Source organism: Spermophilus citellus (genome assembly GCF_964194105.1).
Source record: "Spermophilus citellus genome assembly, chromosome: 1".
NCBI classification, from domain to species: Eukaryota; Metazoa; Chordata; class Mammalia; order Rodentia; family Sciuridae; genus Spermophilus; species Spermophilus citellus.
In genome coordinates this window covers 234,647,004-234,665,247 of record NC_138182.1, presented here as the reverse complement: position 1 = coordinate 234,665,247, position 18,244 = coordinate 234,647,004, and the positions used below count along the sequence as shown (strand labels likewise).

At 31.9% G+C, this 18,244-nt stretch overlaps 1 protein-coding gene across 5 annotated transcripts in view; it reads left to right on the top strand.

The window, feature by feature from the left end:
- Nucleotides 1–17,055, top strand: part of ERBIN (erbb2 interacting protein) — a 138,805-nt gene extending 121,750 nt beyond the window's left edge. Inside the window, exons 22-27 of one of the 5 annotated variants that reach the window (XM_081292860.1) lie at nucleotides 6,027–6,170; nucleotides 8,892–9,011; nucleotides 11,413–11,619; nucleotides 12,531–12,623; nucleotides 13,270–13,344; nucleotides 14,929–17,055. In XM_081292860.1, coding sequence (XP_081148986.1) covers nucleotides 6,027–6,170; nucleotides 8,892–9,011; nucleotides 11,413–11,619; nucleotides 12,531–12,623; nucleotides 13,270–13,344; nucleotides 14,929–15,036 — 747 coding nt within the window. In that variant the 3' untranslated portion in view covers nucleotides 15,037–17,055. The remainder of the gene's footprint in view (nucleotides 1–6,026; nucleotides 6,171–8,891; nucleotides 9,012–11,412; nucleotides 11,620–12,530; nucleotides 12,624–13,269; nucleotides 13,345–14,928) is intronic. The other 4 variants (XM_081292861.1, XM_081292862.1, XM_081292863.1 and 1 more) reach the window with 4 other exon arrangements.
- Nucleotides 17,056–18,244: the final 1,189 nt, after the last annotated feature.

Sequence of the window (18,244 nt, the reverse complement as noted above, 5' to 3'; positions counted from 1 at the left end):
CTGTATGTAGCTCAGCTGCATTCTTTCTAGGGTGTGTGTTCTTTCTAGGTGTCTTTGTGTTTTGTTTGTTTTTTCTTTTTAGCGGTGCTAGGGATAAAACCCAGGGCCTCATGCATGCAAGGCAAACACTCTGCCACCGAGTCACTTGCCCAGCCCTCTCCATGTCTTTTTTTTTTTTTAAATATTTATTTTTTGTAGTTGTAGTTGAACACAGTAACTTTATTTGGTGCTGAGGATCAAACCCAGGGCCTTGCAGGTGTGAGGCGAGCGCTCTACCGCTGAGCCATAATCTCAGCCCCTCCATGTCTTTCTTAAATGTTTTCTTTGTTTCTTTCTGATTTTAAAAAATATTCAAATGAGAGTCTGTTTTTACTTTAACATGTATGAAAGTTTTGTCTTCAGATATATTATAAAAAAGTATTCTTATATTTAATAAACCATATTTTTAAAGAATTTACCAGAAAATAAATGTGTGACCACTCTGACTTTTTAAGTAAAAAATAATAAGAACTACTGTATAATATAGCATTTTGACAGAATAACTTAACTGTTCAGAAACTTATCTCTGATCTATAGTATGTTCATTGTACAAGTAACTTTGATTTTCCTTCCTCAGTTGCTTCATCTATAAAATAGGCACAACAAACAGAGCTATGCTAGGATTGTTTAAAAATTAAATGAGGGCTAGAAGTGTAGCACTGTTATAGAGCACATCCTTAGCATGCACAAGGCCCTGGGTTCAATTCCCAGCGCTGCCCCCACCCAAAGTTAATACATAAAAAGCACTTAAAAACAATAAGTGTATATATAAGTGATAGTATTTATTACTGTCATCCTCATCCTCACCAATCATCTAAAATATAAAGATTAGACAACTTAAAATTAATATTTTTATTAAACATCAAAATACTTTATAGTAAAATAAGTTATTTTGTGGTGTTAAAACAATTATTTAAAAAAATTTTTAAAGATAGTTTCTAATTTAATATGAATAGATTTCTTATATCAAAGGCCTTTTCTGAAAATTAGTATCTATATGTATTTAGCTTGTAAATTTAGCCCATCTGTCAAGGATGACAATCTTGAAAAATATTTCTGTCACATACTTATATGACAGGAAAACAATAAAAAAAATCAATAGTGATACTTTGTGAAGCTATGTATTTTATTCATATACATATATATAAGACTCTAGCAAAAATAGAATTTTTGAAAGAAATTCAATGTTTTTTCCTAACTTTATTATTAGTTATATCTTATTTAGAAAAAATATTTAATAGGAAATATAGTTCATAAAGTGAAATGCTAATGTATTAATGGTAATTATCAATGATGAGATTTGTGGACTCTTTTTGTTTTTTTTTGGTATTAGGGATTGAACCCAGGGGCACTTAACCACTAAACTACATCCTCAGTCCTTTTTATATTTTAAGACTGAGTCTAACTAAGTTACTTACAGCCTTGCTAAATTGCTAAAGCTGGCCTTGAATTTGGATATCTCTTTCCTCAGCCTCCTGAGCCACTGGGATTACAGACTGTGCCACCATGTCCGGATTTTTTTAAATTAATTAATTATAATTAGGTATATATGACAGCAGAATGCATTTTGATTCATTGTGCACAATTACAGCACAACTTTTCATTTCTCTGTACACAATGTAGCAGCTTTTTTGTTTTGAGATGGAGATCTCACTATCTTGCACAGGCTGGACCTCCTGGGCTCAGCCAATTCTTCTGCCTTATCCTCCCAAGTAGCTGAAACTAGGTGTGTATGCTACTGTGCCCAATGTGGAGATTTTAAATTTTAAAAGTAATTTTAAGTTTTGTTTTAATTTTAGGGCTGAGATTGTGGCTTAGTGGTCTGGCACATGTGAGGCACTGGGTTCGATCCTCAATACCATATAAAAAATAAATGAATAAAATAAAGGTATTGTGTCTGTCTACAACTAAAATTTTTTTTAATTTTGGTTTTAATTTTAAATCTAAGGATAAATATAAACTAACAATGCATGTCAGAGTAATCATAGAATATAGGCCTATTCAAGGAAAACTCTATTTTTTGAAACACCGGTAAAAAATTGATACATTGGAGTAAGATTAATAGGTTAGGGCTAAGGATTTATCAGGAAGGAATGCTGATAGCAGGGAAAAACAGATCTTTAACCTGAGTTAATGATTTATTTTGAGAAATTTTGATAATAAAATTTAGGTCAGATTATGGATGTAGATGGTCCTAATAACAGTTAAATTTATTTAGGACTTCCAAAATGCCAGGAAGCACTATTGTATAATTATCCTTCTGCACAAATATTTCTAAATTTTCATACAAGACCTATGAGGTATCTTCCCCCCATCCCCACCACAATACCTTTATTTTATTTGTTTATTTTTACATCAGATTATGGATGTAGATGGTCCTAATAACAGTTAAATTTATTTAGGACTTCCAAAATGCCAGGAAGCACCATTGTATAATTATCCTTCTGCACAAATATTTCTAAATTTTCATACAAGACCTATGAGGTATCTTCCCCCCACCCCCACCACAATACCTTTATTTTATTTGTTTATTTTTATGTGGTGCCAGGGATTGAACCCAGTGCCTCATGCTTGCTAGGCGAGCACTCCACCACTGAGCCACAACCCTGGCCCTGAGGTATCTTTATTATCACATTTTGTAGTAAAGAAATTGAAGCACAGAATATTTAAGTAATTTTTTCAAAATGATATGTGTTATATGGAGAAAAGTAAAACAATTTTGAAAGTCCAGGAGAACTACTTAATGTTCTAAAGACTGATAATAATAAAAGAGTTATTTTAGGATATCTCAGACAAAAATGTTTAGGATGAATGGATATTATTGAAACCGTTTTGGAAAACGGTTTCAATAATAAAGCAGCTAAATTATTAAAACCTGGGCTAGGATTGTGACTGAAGTGGAGATGAATCTAACACTTTGACAACAGTTATTTTGTTTTAGGGATTGGATGAGGGATAGGATTCAAGAAGTAGCCAAGTTTCTGGTTTGGTATATTTGGTTGTCAACATTTATTAAAAATACTGGAAATTATAGGCTGGAATTGTGGCTTATCCGCAGAGTGCTCGCCTAACACATGTGAGGCACTGGGTTCGATTCCCAGCACCACATTAAAAAAATAAATAAATAAATAAAATAAAGGTATCATGTCGATCTACAACTGAAAAATATTTACTTTTTAAAAAACTCTGGAAATTAGGAGATAGGTATTCTTAGTGCAGTGTGGTGTAGTATGAAAATATGGCAAAAAGTAATTTTCTTGCTTTTGAATATTTTGTATTTGATGTGATGGTTGTGTATCTAAGCTTGGAACACGGTATGAAATTAGGTTAAGTGATGCAAATTTGAGATACAAAGCATATTCTCATGTGAGTTTTTCTCTGAAAAGATAAATATATTATTTTAAGTAAGTTTAAATCGCTAATGATGCTGGGCACTTTTATTATTCTGAAAACAGTCCATCTGAGTTTTATGATATGTACACACATAAGACTTCTCCAACATCTTTCCCTGTTAGCTGGCAGGAATTTTTATCATTTTAAGGGCAGAGTGGTATATAGCCAAACATTTATATATAGCTTTTATCTTTGTTCCTCCTTTAATTTATATCAGTGGTTCTCAAACTTTACTATATGGGTTCTATAAATAAAACCATGTATCTTATAAGTTATGAAGGATTTCAGATTAATTTTGACCACTTTGTGATGTTCTTATGTTCTTTTTATTTATCTGAGTTATTTGCTTCTGTTCTGCCATCATCCTTTCAGAAATCATTTTACTCAATAAAAATAATCTAGAATTCTTAAAACTGAAGCATAATTTAAATAATACATATAGTGAAAAAAATTATTTTAGATTAGACATGGTTTCTTTTCATATGTTCAAAAACATTGTAAAAAATTATTCTGTAATTTTCCTTTTTCTTGTTCTCACTGAGTGACCTAATTGACCCTTTTAATGATATACAGATCTTGGAACAAAGTTTTTTATGTCATCTCTCAACATGGACAACTATAAATATTTCACATACTAATAAGGCTAACGCTCAAAATATGTCTGGTTTTGAATTCAGGCTTGAATGGAAATGACTTTGTTCTCATTCATTAAATGTGAAAATCATTAATGTTACCATTATATAATGTATACACATACATATAATGTACCATACATGTAATCATACGTGTAATGTATGGGCAGCATAAGCATATTGAAACTACTACATAATATATTACTAATTAGCTACTTGTATAGCAGCAGGATGTGAACTGCAAACTTCAAAGCATTGATTCAAAGTGTTGGAAGGTGAGAGAGGACCTCTATTCATTTATTTCTTTCGCGCGCGCGCACTTGCGCGCGCACACACACACACACACACACACACACTTCTAAAGGCAGAGCCGATGTTTAAAATTTTTCCCCAGGGTATTTCACAAATCCGGCTATACCTTGTAAATCCCCAAATTAAAGTTTACTATTTTGCACAGTTGGGAGTTTAGCAATAATAGGTGATTTATTGAAGTTTTAACTGGGTTTTAAACCTTTTAATAGTTATCCCTTTTTCTGTTTACCTGGAATCCAAACATAAAATATATATCACCGTAGAAATCTCAAGACTGAATTAATTTGAAAAGAAATAAATTTTTTTATTTCAAAGTTGAATTATTATAGATGTCAGCATTTGCTAATAATTCTTCCTACATAAAAACTTTAGATATGAAGCATACACTCCAGACCATGATATGGTTAGGACAACTTGATAAATGCCATGTTCACTTGTTTATGTTTTTTTGGAGGCTAAGGATTAAACTCATGGCTTTGCTGCCACTGAACCATACCCCTACCTCCATTCAAAACTATCAGCATATAAGGAGCAACATTGCCCAGAACTTTGTGCCTGGCGTTTAATTGGGCTCCGTACAATGTGTTAAGACAGGATGTAGTTAGGCATAAGCCTGAATTCAAAACCAGACATATTTTGAGCGTTAGCCTTATTAGTATGTGAAATATTTACAGTTGTCCAAGTTGAGATATGACATAAAAAACTTTGTTCCAAGATCTGTATATCATTAAAAGGGTCAATTAGGACACTCAAGTGAACACAGTAAAACTCTGTGCATAACAAATAGAGTGTGTTATTTAAGTATGTGTATATGTATGAATTATTTCTTTGTTTTATCACCCACTCTGCCTTTAGAAGTGTGTGTGTGTGTATGCGCGTGCGCACGCGTGTGCACACACACAGGAAATAAATGAATAGAGGTGCTCTCTCACCCTCCAACACTTTGAATCAATGCTTTGAAGTTTGCAGTTCACATTCTAATCACATGTTCATAGAACCTCTAAAATGCCTTCCTAAATCTCTAACCTTGGTAAAATGGTTTGGGAAAATGCATGTCTGGGCTATTAAATTTACTTTTTTTCCTAGCATTATTTTAGAATCCACAAAATAACTAAAAAGATATATATATGTGGTAATTTAATATATCTGTTTCTTTCTGGAATCCTGTATTATTTCTGAAGAATGAAATGGACTGTAAAATGCAGTCCATTGACTGTATTTGACTTAAAATTATTGGATGTTGATAAAATTAATCTTATATAGAGAAATTAATTTAATGAATGACCGTATAAATACACATACATCTGGGTATGTCATCAGCTTCTATTTTCTGAAATATATATGTCAGGAGTAAAGGAAATAATAGCTTTTATTAAATAAAAGCAGCCATATGTTTGTTTTCTTCCTTAGTGCTTAAAATGTGAATGGTTGTATTTACATGTAATTTACTTTTATGTGTGTATGGTGTCATGTAAATGTGTGGTAAACAGTCCCCATTTCTTTTAGTGCCTCTGAAAAAAATCAGTGTTGCATGATATTTCTTTGTGGTATCAGGTGGGGATACTTGTAAATAAATCTATGTACATAACATGTCTTGTGGATTTTGCATGCTGTACTAATCTCTGTTAAATCTATCCCCTCTTTATTCAGAGCATGCTGTCAAGGTCCTTTAATTCCAATTTTACTGCTGTAAGCAGTTCTCACTATGGCAGCTCTAGGGATCTGCATGGCAGCCAAGGTAGTCTTGCCTTGAGTATTGCAGACGGAAGAGGTTCTGGTGGGCACATTTTTCGAGTGAGTACCTACAGTAGACCAGTACTTGTAGCACGTAGAAGAGAAATAAAAAGTTTTAAATGTTTTAATATTTCTAGGAAAGTAAAAAGCTTAATGTGGGTTAGAAGTCTTGATATCCTCTGAGTTCTTCCATGGCTTGGTTCTAAAACTTTCCAAAGTTGTTTTGGTCTTTATCTCTTCAGTATTTTTGGTTATGTACTGATGATGTAGTCTGCTCTTGATTATTTTTATAAAAGGAATAATTTTAACTCCTGTAATTAAGAATTGGCTACTAAGTATATGCACAAAGTTAACTCATAAAATGATTAAATGTGAAGCTGGAGAATATATAAGTTCCATTGAAAAGGCAAAATCCAAATCCTTTATCACCCATTGTTGTCCTTAGTAGTGAAAAAGAAAGTTTATTATTAAAGTTAGGTATAAGACATAAAAATGGAAGAGAAAGAGAAGGACAAGACAACTCTCATGACTCAATATTAAGTGGGGTCTCTGAATAAATGTTTCCTTCTATCCAGAAAAGTTTTTCTTCACTTACTTAGCCTATTCCCATAGTTTTGTTTTCATGTTAACCCTGCTTGCTTCTGTGTTTCTCACTTTTTCTTGAGCATTCCCTGTGTATACCCTCCCCACTTAAACATACTGTGACTTTGCTTTATCGTGTTCTAGAGTAGGAGCAGTTTCCTGGACTCATTTTGCTGTAGCTACACTTGACCTAGTCTTATCCTGTCCTCTGTCATCTGCCATCATTTGATTTCAATACTATTAAGATAGTAGCAGTCTTTTTGAAATTTCCTAATTTGAAAGGGTGAGAGAAGAGTGATCACTGTTGATCTTATTCCAACAGAGTCCAGATGGTAAAAACCAGTGACTTTCATTAACTCAGGGGTATACTTTGCTATTCATAGTCATCTGAAACATTATTCTTTTCACATTCTTTCACAATAACATTTTGTGCTTATTTTTCTTATTTTTAGAACCTTCAAATCTGTTGAATTTACTTTTTCATTCATGATATGCTTGTCATTATAAAGAGTAGATAAGCATAGTACATTCAGACTTCAGTTTAAACTTTACGCTTTTAGCTAAATTGGTTATTATATATTAAAAAAGAACATCACAAGAAGGGAGAAGGAAAATGAAGTATGTACTGTGTAAGTACACAAAATTAGATCAGACCACATCCAAAAATGCTAATCCATGGTTTGAACTAGCAACTAACTGCATGTGATAGATTTGTGGCAGATATAATTTTAAGACTAAATTTTAGTCTTAATTTTATGGTTTCTGTAGTAAAGCATAATGAAGCAGATTTCAGATTATTTTTCAGCATAATATAGTTAGTTTACATTTCTATGTTGCTAGGAATATACTATTTTGAAATTAACAATAGTGTGGTTTATCACAATCTTTTTTGTTTTCTAAAATATATCTTGTGTTTAGAATTAATTTAAATATAGATGTCTTGTTTTTCAACATGTTTATAATAAGAAATATTCAGGGTATTGTCATTTTAGTCTAGTTTTCTCTAAAAATTATCTCAGGTAAACTATAATATGAAAATTATTTTGGCATATGAAGATAAGAACTAGTTGATTAATTTTTAAAGCATTTCTCAAAATCAGTACTTTTAAAATATTGCCATGAATATGTGGCAGTATTAAGATAATCAGGTTTTATCAGACTAAGTTTATTGATTCTGCTTATTATGATAATTTAGGGAAAAAATCCTCTGTGGTTCTGTGCTGTTAAAAGAACAATAGTTAATTTTTTTTTACCATTTCTTTAGTGCTCAGTATATTTTAGTTGCTCATAAAATTGAGACTACTTTCATTAATAACTAAATTTAACTGCATTTGGTGGTGCATGCCTGTAATCCAGTGACTTGGGAGTCTGAGGCAGGAGGATTATAAGTTTGAGGCTAGCCTGGGCAATTTAGTGAGATCCTGTCTCAAAATAAAATAATAACAAAATAATAAAAAGGGGTGCTGGGGATGTGGCTCAGTGGTAGAGTGCTTTCCTAGCATCTGGGATGCACTGGGTTTGATTCTCAGCACTGCATATAAATAAATTTTTTTTAAAAAGGTCCATTAACAACTAAAAAATATTTAAAAAATAAAAAAATAGAGGCTGAAGCTGTGGCTTAGTGGCAAAGTACTTGCCTAGCATGTGTGAGGCACTGGATTCCATCCTTAGCACCACATAAAAATAAACAAATAAAGGCATGCCGCCCATATAAATTTTTTTATAACTACAAAAAATAATTTTTTAATAAATAAATAAAATTAAAAGGACTGGGGATGTAACTTAGTGGTAGCGTATCCCTAGGTTCCATTCCCAGTACTACCAATCAATCACTTGATGGATGGATGGATGGATGGATAGGTAGCTCAGATGGTTAAAAGCTAGGTATTACTGTAAATAAAACTAAAAGGAAAAAGATCATATAGAATTTGTCTTTCACATGTATGTCTTCTAAAGAAAGATTACCAATATATATCATACAATATTTTCATACATAATAAGAACAAACATCTTGCCATGTGCCTTTGGAAGAAGCTGAAGGTACTAATTGATGGCAGTGATGATTGTGATATTTGATTTGGCTCTTCATCTTTCTGTTCTCTAGCAGTATTTTTTCCTGTTATCAAGTGTCATCATCATTTTGGTTTTACATCTCAAAGGTTATTATTTGTTTGCTTTTTATTTCCCCCTCATTTGAAGCTTCCCCAGACATCCAATCCAGGAGATCCTTGCCAGGATGACACATTCATTTCAGGACTGCAGAACTACTCATCAGCTACACTTAGTCACAAAGATGTTCTTCCAGACAGCTTGATGAAAGTAGGTGCTTAGGAAATAAATGAAGTAGAATCTGTGAGCTTACTGTGTTTTGCAGCTTTTGAACTAGAAATCTCATACATATATAACTGAAAATACTTTCATAAGGGCTTTCCCACCTAAACTAGTAAGTATTAATTTAAAATAATTTATAAATACAAGGTAGAGCTTGACTATCTGCTATTTCTGTTTATTCCATGATTTTTCCACACTGAAGAATCACTTTATTGTTGCAATTTGATTTTTATAGTATGCATTTTAACTTTTTAATTGGATTTTTGGCATTCCTGATAGTAAACCTATTTGGAGAGTGGAACATGAACTTGTCTTAAATTCTTCGTTTTAGGATCTTAGTAACTGTTACTAAAACATTTTAAAATTCTTCAAATGTAATTATAAATGACCTTGAAAGACTTGTATATAGAGATGATGGTTGTATTCTTAGTATTTCTATAGCAAAAAAAAAAAAAAGTGCCACTCATTTAGAGAGATTATTTTTCCAAATGATAATTCTTTTCCATTTCTCTCTCAGCTGTTCTTTCTCATTTTTTAAACTTGCCTCTAATATAATAAGATATAATTATGAAGCATTATTATAGAAAACTTTTATGTTACTTTTGAGAGAGGAACCCAGCTATCTAATATTAAGTTCATATATTTTTTAATCCCATTTTCTTTTAATTGAGTGCTATCTTGTTTTGTATTTTGAATATATACTTTGTGGTTTAGGTTACTGATTTGTTTTCTGCTCTTTAAATCTCCTGGGCCATGATACATTTTTTGTGTATATTTAACATCGATGTAAACGAGACCAAGTATCTAGGTGTCAGGGAGTCTTTAAGAGTAGGTCAGGAGTAGCGGTTATAGCTCACTGGTAGAGTGCTTGCCTAGCATGTATGAGACTCTGGGTTCAAACCATAGCACACCCCACCCCCCAAGAAAAGCACATAGGAATAAAATGGCATGCATAAATATAGAGAAAAGCAAGGGCTATCTACAGAATTGTGCAAATAAAGCCATAGCACAACCAGTTAATTACTCCTGGTTAGCTTAGTTGCTTTAAATCTGTAGAGATCAAGTAATAAACAACCAAAAAAAAAAGACCAGGAATAATATAACATCTCTTTTTCCTTTTGGACTCCTCACCAGTGTAAGATTTGCCACAGAGTTACATCATCCTGTGCCCTGTCATTAAAACCAGCATTTTACTAGACTTCAGAATTAATTAAGTACTCAAATAAAATGGAGTATAATAGTGGGAAGAAAAAGTATTCTTTTTAAGTATAATTTCTTCATCAAAAACAAGTTCATAATCAGAATAATGTGAAGTACTTAAACCTCGTGCTAAACTGTTCTCCAAACCTTTCAACTTTTAGATAATTTTAGGGAAATGGGGCATGACTATCTCCCACAAAAATTGCTGGTTATTTCCTTGTGGACAAGGTTACCTTTCTATTAACCAACAAGGAAGTTTTAAGTGATTGAGTAGCTTAAACATTTACTCTTTTTCTACACAATTTTTTTTATGCAAACATAAGAATGTAACAGCTTATTTTCCAGCTAGATTCCTCACACTAACAGAATAAGCTAGCTTAAGTGACATTTTCACAAAGGTAATTTGAAGTCCAAAATTCAGGTTTAGCCTCTAAAAAATGTAGTCCTTTAATAGCAAACAGCTAATCTCAACTTTTTTGTTTAGCTTATGAAAATCAAAGTTGAATATCAATGTTTAATTTTTGGGTTAGTCTATGGAATTAATATTAAGAGTTATAAAATTGCCACCTTCATACATATACACACACTGTGTATGAAAGGAATAAGTCAGTTTTCTACATGTGAATGGAATAAATCAATTTTCTACCATGTGGATACCTATAATTAGTTAATCCTGGAAGAAAAGGAGTAAAGGTAGAAAAATACAGTAAATTAGGAAAAAATTATAACCCAGAATTGGTTACTTTTTTTCCAGAAGAAAAACATCAGCAAATGCACCTTTTGTATGTGTGCTCTGTTTTAGTATGGGAAATGAATACCTTTCAAATAGACTTACTTAAATTTTAAAATTTCAGTAAACTATTTACCTAGCATTGGGTTACTATAGAAAGGAGATATATTTATATCTAACAAAAAAGCAAATAATTTAATACATAGGTATGATACTTTAATTTCAAAGCTTAAAAGAGTAATTCACTATCAGGAAGCACTCAAGCAAATTTAGAACTAAGACAATAATAGCTTTTTTCTTTTAAGGTTTAAAATTGATGGAAATAGTAAATGAAATGGAATTGTGTGATTTAGAATGTTAAAATTCTAGTCCTTTTATAATGCTCCATGAAAAAAAAACCCAAATATTTGTTCAAGACATTATTATTGGTCATTTTAAGATACTTCATGTTTTTCTTAGATGCCTTTGAGTAATGGACAGATGGGCCAGCCTCTCAGGCCTCAGGCAAATTATAGTCAAATACATCACCCCCCTCAGGCATCTGTGGCAAGGCATCCCTCTAGAGAACAACTAATTGATTACTTGATGCTGAAAGTGGCCCACCAGCCTCCATATACACAACCCCATTGTTCTCCTAGACAAGGCCATGAACTGGCAAAACAAGAGGTAAGAATAATCAAGACTGTTTGAAATATGAGACTAAGCTTTTCACGTATTCTTAGAGATTATTTTTTAATTATTAGCAGTAAATTCATTTAACAGTTTTTACCATTTTGCTTAAAATTTGAGTTTTCAAAACTGGTTGATGGTACTCCAATAATTAGACCTTTTCCAGGAATATAAATAGTAGAACATTAAACTGAAATGGCATGTTGTTCTGTGACAGTCTTCATTTGACCATATCTCCATACTACTTTGAGTGTTTTTAATCTTAGAAAAGTTATGGGCCATATATTCATGTCTTGGTAGCTTATTGATAAGATGATCAATAATATTAAAAACTTAGATGTAGATCAGATGCTTTATTTTGGTTGAATCTCTGGCAAAAGGGAGTGTTCTATAGCAAAAATCTAATTTTTGCTTTTTTTTTTTTTTACAGCTAGGTTATAAAAGCTATTGTCAATTGATAAGATTTTTAAAATGCCACTCCTTTGAAGCATATAAACAAATTCAGGAAATGAAAAGTTAATAACCTAAAATCATCAATGGTTCTTTTAGGTATCTTATGATACAATGCATTAGGTGGAGATACTATACTGTATAATTTCACAAGTGAAAACTGATAATATACATGTTCTGTTTTTATGCACTGTATCATTAAAATTAATTGATTCCACTTTTCATAAACAGTAAAATTAGGAGCTATGCTTTATAATCCCACTGTGCCTTTAATAACTCACTAACTCATTAACATAATAGTCTATGTTTTAGTTTCACTTCATCTGCCAAAATATTTATTTTTGATGAATTCTTATATATATTTTTTGCTCCAACTTAATTTACCAATATTTAAATGTGGTGTTGTTAAGTTGTGAATTTTTCAGAATTAGTAATGTTTTATTTTCATATTAAATCAGATGCGTGTGAGGGTTGAAAAGGATCCAGAACTTGGATTTAGCATATCAGGAGGTGTTGGGGGTAGAGGAAACCCATTCAGACCTGATGATGATGTAAGTTTTATATAGCCTTGAACACCCATAGCATTTCTTTTATTAATGCAGTACCTCTTATATGTAAATCTAATTGATGTTTATGTAAATCTAGATAGATAACTCTTGTATTATACTTTTTTCAGATTGTTCAACTTTCTGTTTTGATTTTTATGTTTGGTTTTTGTCTTTGTGGTACTGGGGATGGAATGCCGGAAATATGTACCACTGAGCTACTTTTTAAAAAATTTGGATACAGGGTCTCACTGAGTTGCCCAGGTTGACCTTGAATCTATGATCCTCTTGTCTTAGCCTCCCAAGGAGCTAGGATTATAGCTGTGTATCACCATGCTCAGCTGTTGTGTAGTTTGTTCAATTCAAATTAATTTTTGAAGATAAAAGCCAAAAATTTTGAATATTCTTGATATTGTCAGGTGATTTTTAATTTTTCACAAATCTGTGGAAGTAATTTCATAACATTAACAGAATTACTAGAGGCAATAATAATGTGGTTTTCATAGTACTACTCAGAGAAATCAGAGCAAAAACTTATATCATGATTCAAATATGTGCATAGTGTGGAAAAAGAATTATTTCTTGTTACTTTGTTATTTATGCATATAGTTTTTAGTTAAAATAATTATCTTTTTTGTTGTTGCTACTAAAGGGTATATTTGTAACAAGGGTACAGCCTGAAGGACCAGCATCAAAATTACTGCAACCAGGTGATAAAATAATTCAGGTAATAAAGATAAACTTTCTTATTTCTTTCATTTTACAACATACTCAAATGTTTTCATAATTTAAAATATTTCCACTTTATACCTTGAAAATCATGCTTATCTGTTTGCTATATCATAGTATTTTAAGTTCCAGGATGTTAATTTTTACTAATTTTATCAGAGTACCACTTCTTTTTTTTAAAAAAATATTTTTTTAGACGTTGATAGACATTTATTTTATTCATTTATTTATATGTGGTGCTGAGAATCAAACCCGTGCCTCACACATGCTAGGTAAGAACTCTACCACTAAGACACAACTCCAGCCCCCCAAAATACCACTTCTTGGAAGTAAGCTGTTCATCATATCAAAATGAAGAGGAAAATTTGAGAAACCATTTTATTTTCCCACATCCCTCCTTTTCTCTGTTTCTTCAGCAACTTATTTTACCTAAACACATGTATAGTGCACTCTAGGAGGAAAACAAACCTCAGAGACAGTACAACTCTCCTTCCTATCTCTGCCTTCACTGTTGTCAGTTCAGGTGACAATGAGAAATAACTCTCAAAGCAAAAAATGATAACAGAGATATTAGAGTTGAGTAGCTGAAAGTATAGATTGGAGCCAGACTACTTGAGTTTGAATCCTGACCCCAACACTTAAAAAAAATAATAATCAAAAAATATTTTTAAATTAATTTTTACATCATTTCAGGCCTAGAGAAAATCTGCAAAAATGGTGTAACAAACATCTGTATATACTTTATTAGGTCACTAGTTGCTAATGTATTGCCACATTATCTTTAGTATTCATTATTTCTGTCTCTCTCTCTCTCTCTCTCTCTCTCTCCCCACACACACACACACACACACACACACACACACACACGTGCGCGCGCGCGCGCACACACACACACACACACACACAGACATTTATTTTTCCAAATCATTTGGAGAATCTGTGGTTTCAGAATTTCTTCATTAGTGGAGATTGAACCCAGAGCTTTGCCTCTCTCTGATCTATATACATCCCCAGCCCTGTGGTTTTAGTTCGTGACTACAGAAGTTACTTTTTCTATCCATGTCTGGATTTTCTGTTCTCTAGAATAAGATTCTTTGTTATTATGAGAATCAGAATTTCATTCTTATTAAGTCCTTCTGAGTATCTGGTACCGAGTTAAGTGTTAGACTTCATTATAAAGTGTGGTGGTCTTGGTCTGATCTAAGGCAATAAATAGGAAGAATAGACTTTGTCCTCTGCTACCCTTGGATTTTGGGCTCCTCAAGTGCATATCAGCACATACACAACATCCTATCTGACACTGTCTTAGATAAGTGGTTCCTGATACTAGGTTGTTAAATCAGAATTGTCTGAAAACTTGAACAAAATATAGGTTTCTGGACACCATCTTCAGAGATTTATTTCCCATACCTGTGGGGCAGTCCCATTAGTCTATATGTTGTTTTAAATTGCTAAAGTGATTCTTTTTTTTTCTGCCAGATTTACAAAGTACTTGGAAGAAATACAAGTTCAAAAATACAAATACATTACTATGAAAAGTTTTTTTTCCTAAAAGAATTTTTTTTCTCTTTGTTCTTTGTAGGCTAATGGCTACAGTTTTATCAATATTGAACATGGACAAGCAGTGTCCTTGCTAAAAACTTTCCAGAATACAGTAGAACTCATCATTGTACGAGAAGTTTCCTCATAAGCACTGTGGACAAAACAAAATGGGGGGAAGGATGACAAGATTTATTGGAAGATACTTGCAGGGGAGATTAATATTTTGACTATTTTTATATATAAAGAAGAACTCAATTATGTTCAAATTTGTACATTAATGAAATAATGGAGCTTGTGGTTAGAGGGAAAGAACCACTGTACAGAATATAAAGGAGACTGTTGAATTCATACCATATAAAATTTGTTGTTAGGTTTTTAAACATAGCAATCAGGCTACAGAAACAAGCTTATGTTGTTTTTGTATAGATTGTAGGTTTATTTTTGGATTTCATACCCATGACTGAACTGTGTACAAGGCAATAGTTAGCCTTGATTGTAGCCCAGAGACAGATGGCAGAGCTATCTATCTCAGCTTTTATGCCCTTATTTTTATTCAACTGGTATTAATGTTTTTCTGCTGAAACTACTTTTTTTGATGTGGGCAAGAGATTTGAAGTGTTGGCTTTTGCTATGTGCATATTGAGTTGAAGAATGAGTAGGTGAAGGTGGTGCTGATGGGTTCACTTTCCAAGGCCAGATTAAAACAGTTATTTCATATAAAAATCTGGAAGCAAAGAATGAAGAAAAAACTCTCTTAATGTGTTTTTATTAATAGAATAATGCAATAAAATATGTAATGTCTTTTTAAAGAAGTGAAAAGACAATAATTGCATTTTATGAGCTCTACAAGATCTGTTCTTGTCATAGCCATTAACTATACATTTGCTACTGGTGATTGAATTTTTAATTTTTTAGTCACAGGAAATTTTTAACTCTACTATAGATGCATGTCCATGCATTTTCTGTGCTATGGAAATCCCATTTTATTTTTTTGCAAATGGTGGTACTTGCAGTCTGTTTTATAATTAGTACTCCATTTTAATCTAATTTATAATTGTTATTTTAAGCAGCAAATGAAACTAAAATGGCCAGTTTTAAAATTGTGTTGCCTGTAACACTATAAAATATAAGACAGTTTAGGAAAGCCTCTTGATTTTTGTTTGGCCTTGCATTGCCTTGGTAAAGTAAAAGGAAACATGGAGTACGCATGGAGCTAGGAAACCAAAGCAAGTTTGTGAAACTGGCACAGTAATAGAGAATTGCTGTGGAGAGTTGTAGAGCAAAGAGATGGGTCCTTGAGGCCTACCAGTGTGTAAAGGTGTTCAAATAAAGGGCTGTTCCTACAGGTAACATTAAATGTGAACTCAATGCTTCAGAGTCTTTAAAGGGTTTCTAAGTGCATCAGTGTAATAGTGTTTTACCACCAACTGCCTTCGTTCCTAGTTACTGTAACACGTATTTGATCATAGAGGTTTATTAATTTTTGTTTATTGAAACCATTAATTTTTTGTTTTGTTCTATGTAATCAAATAAAATTTGAATAACATGCAATGGTAAGAATTAATGCATGGTTATTTGGACCAGAAAAAAGTGCCATAGAAGACCAATAACTGTTTTTCGTTGAGGCTAGTCTCAAACCTTTTATTAAGCAATATTCGGTTTCTTGCAGTCATTTTTAATGTCAAAGAAATGTAATTTGGGAATTTTTAATGTATTATGCTTTTTTCCTTCAACCTTGATTTAATGAAGACTTATAGAACTAGCTAAAACACCAACCTACATTATTTTTGCAAAAGTGAGTTGAACTCATCTTCCATTCTTTCTAGTCAAGTAGGCAGCACTTTTAAAAATATGTGACTCAAATATTGCACTTCTTTCAAGATGTTATCAATTGATTATTGTACTGTATAGTTTTAATAATTTTATTGAAACCCTTTAACAACTCTTTGTAAATTTTAACTCATTTTAGTTGATTTTCAGTACTCTTTACATAGGAATTGATTTTTATGGATATAGTAGAAGAAATGTGCTGTATTTTGATAAAATTCACTTGTATGTGTGTTGTAATCTCTAAAAAAAGAATGACAAATGGCTTCTTTAAGACAAGTCTCGGTGTTCCCTTTATTCTTAGTTGATTTAAAAATACTAATTTTGGCATTGTAAAATAGTCATGTTCTCCTTTTATTGACTTCAAATTTACACAGTCACTTTCCACTTTAAATCAGGAATGCATAAGATAGGTAAAATTGCAAACTATTTTCCCTTGAACCAATTATATAAAACTGCAATATTTATTATCTGCATATTATATTGAAATATTTCCAAGTACAACAGATGTTACATGTACTAGCATTTTATACCACTCTAGTTAATTTAAAATTTTTGTAATATTCTTGCAACACATAAAGTTGAGTTGGGCAGTTTGTTACCATACTTCTTTTTTCAAAGAAGTAACAAAAGGTTTTGCACTTAGTAGCCAAAATTTTCTTACATAATATTGAAAAAATTTAAGTGACAAGGGCTCTTCATTAGAATTTTTTTAAAGTAGTAATAAAGTTTCAGTTTGAATAGAACAATAATAATTGAAATCTTTTGCAGAAATGGAGAAGGTATTTTGAGTTTATATTCTGTTGAGTAAATTGTAGGTAAGACCTGTGTTCATAACAAGTATTATGTAGCAGAATTCTTGGATAGGGGTGTGGCTCAGTGGTAGAATGCTTGCCTCCTATGCATAAGACCCTAAGTTCACTCCCCAGCACCATGGCAGATTAAAAAAAAAAAAAAAGCTTCCTTATTTTTAATAACAATGTTTAAAATATCTTACCCCAGCCAGTAAAACAATTATACAATAGGGGCTTGGGATATAGCTCAGTTGATAGAGTGCTTGCCTTGCATGCACTAGGCCCTGGGTTCAATTTCCAGCACCACACACACACACACAAAAAAAATATTATACCAATAAAAATTATATAGATAAGAGTAATATATTCAGTACAGAATTATTGACAAAAAAATTTAATGAATGCTTATTCATTTAGAAATCAGTTCATCGGAATCAATAAAATTCTAAAATTCTTAATGTTTATTTTGTAAATATTTTCCTGACCTATTTAGACTGGTCTTAAAGATGTATATATACAAGATGTTCAAGATTCTTTTGAATACAAACAGAACTATTAATTGGTAATTTGCTGTACTTAAAAAAAATTCCATTTTTATCAATCAGCATTTATTTCACATTCCAAATTTTTGTATATATTTAGATTGTCTGAGAGGATAGATAATAAAGTAATGCTGTTTAAAGTTGTGTGGTTTACTTTATGAAATTCAGAATTAGTGGAATTCTCATGAAAGAT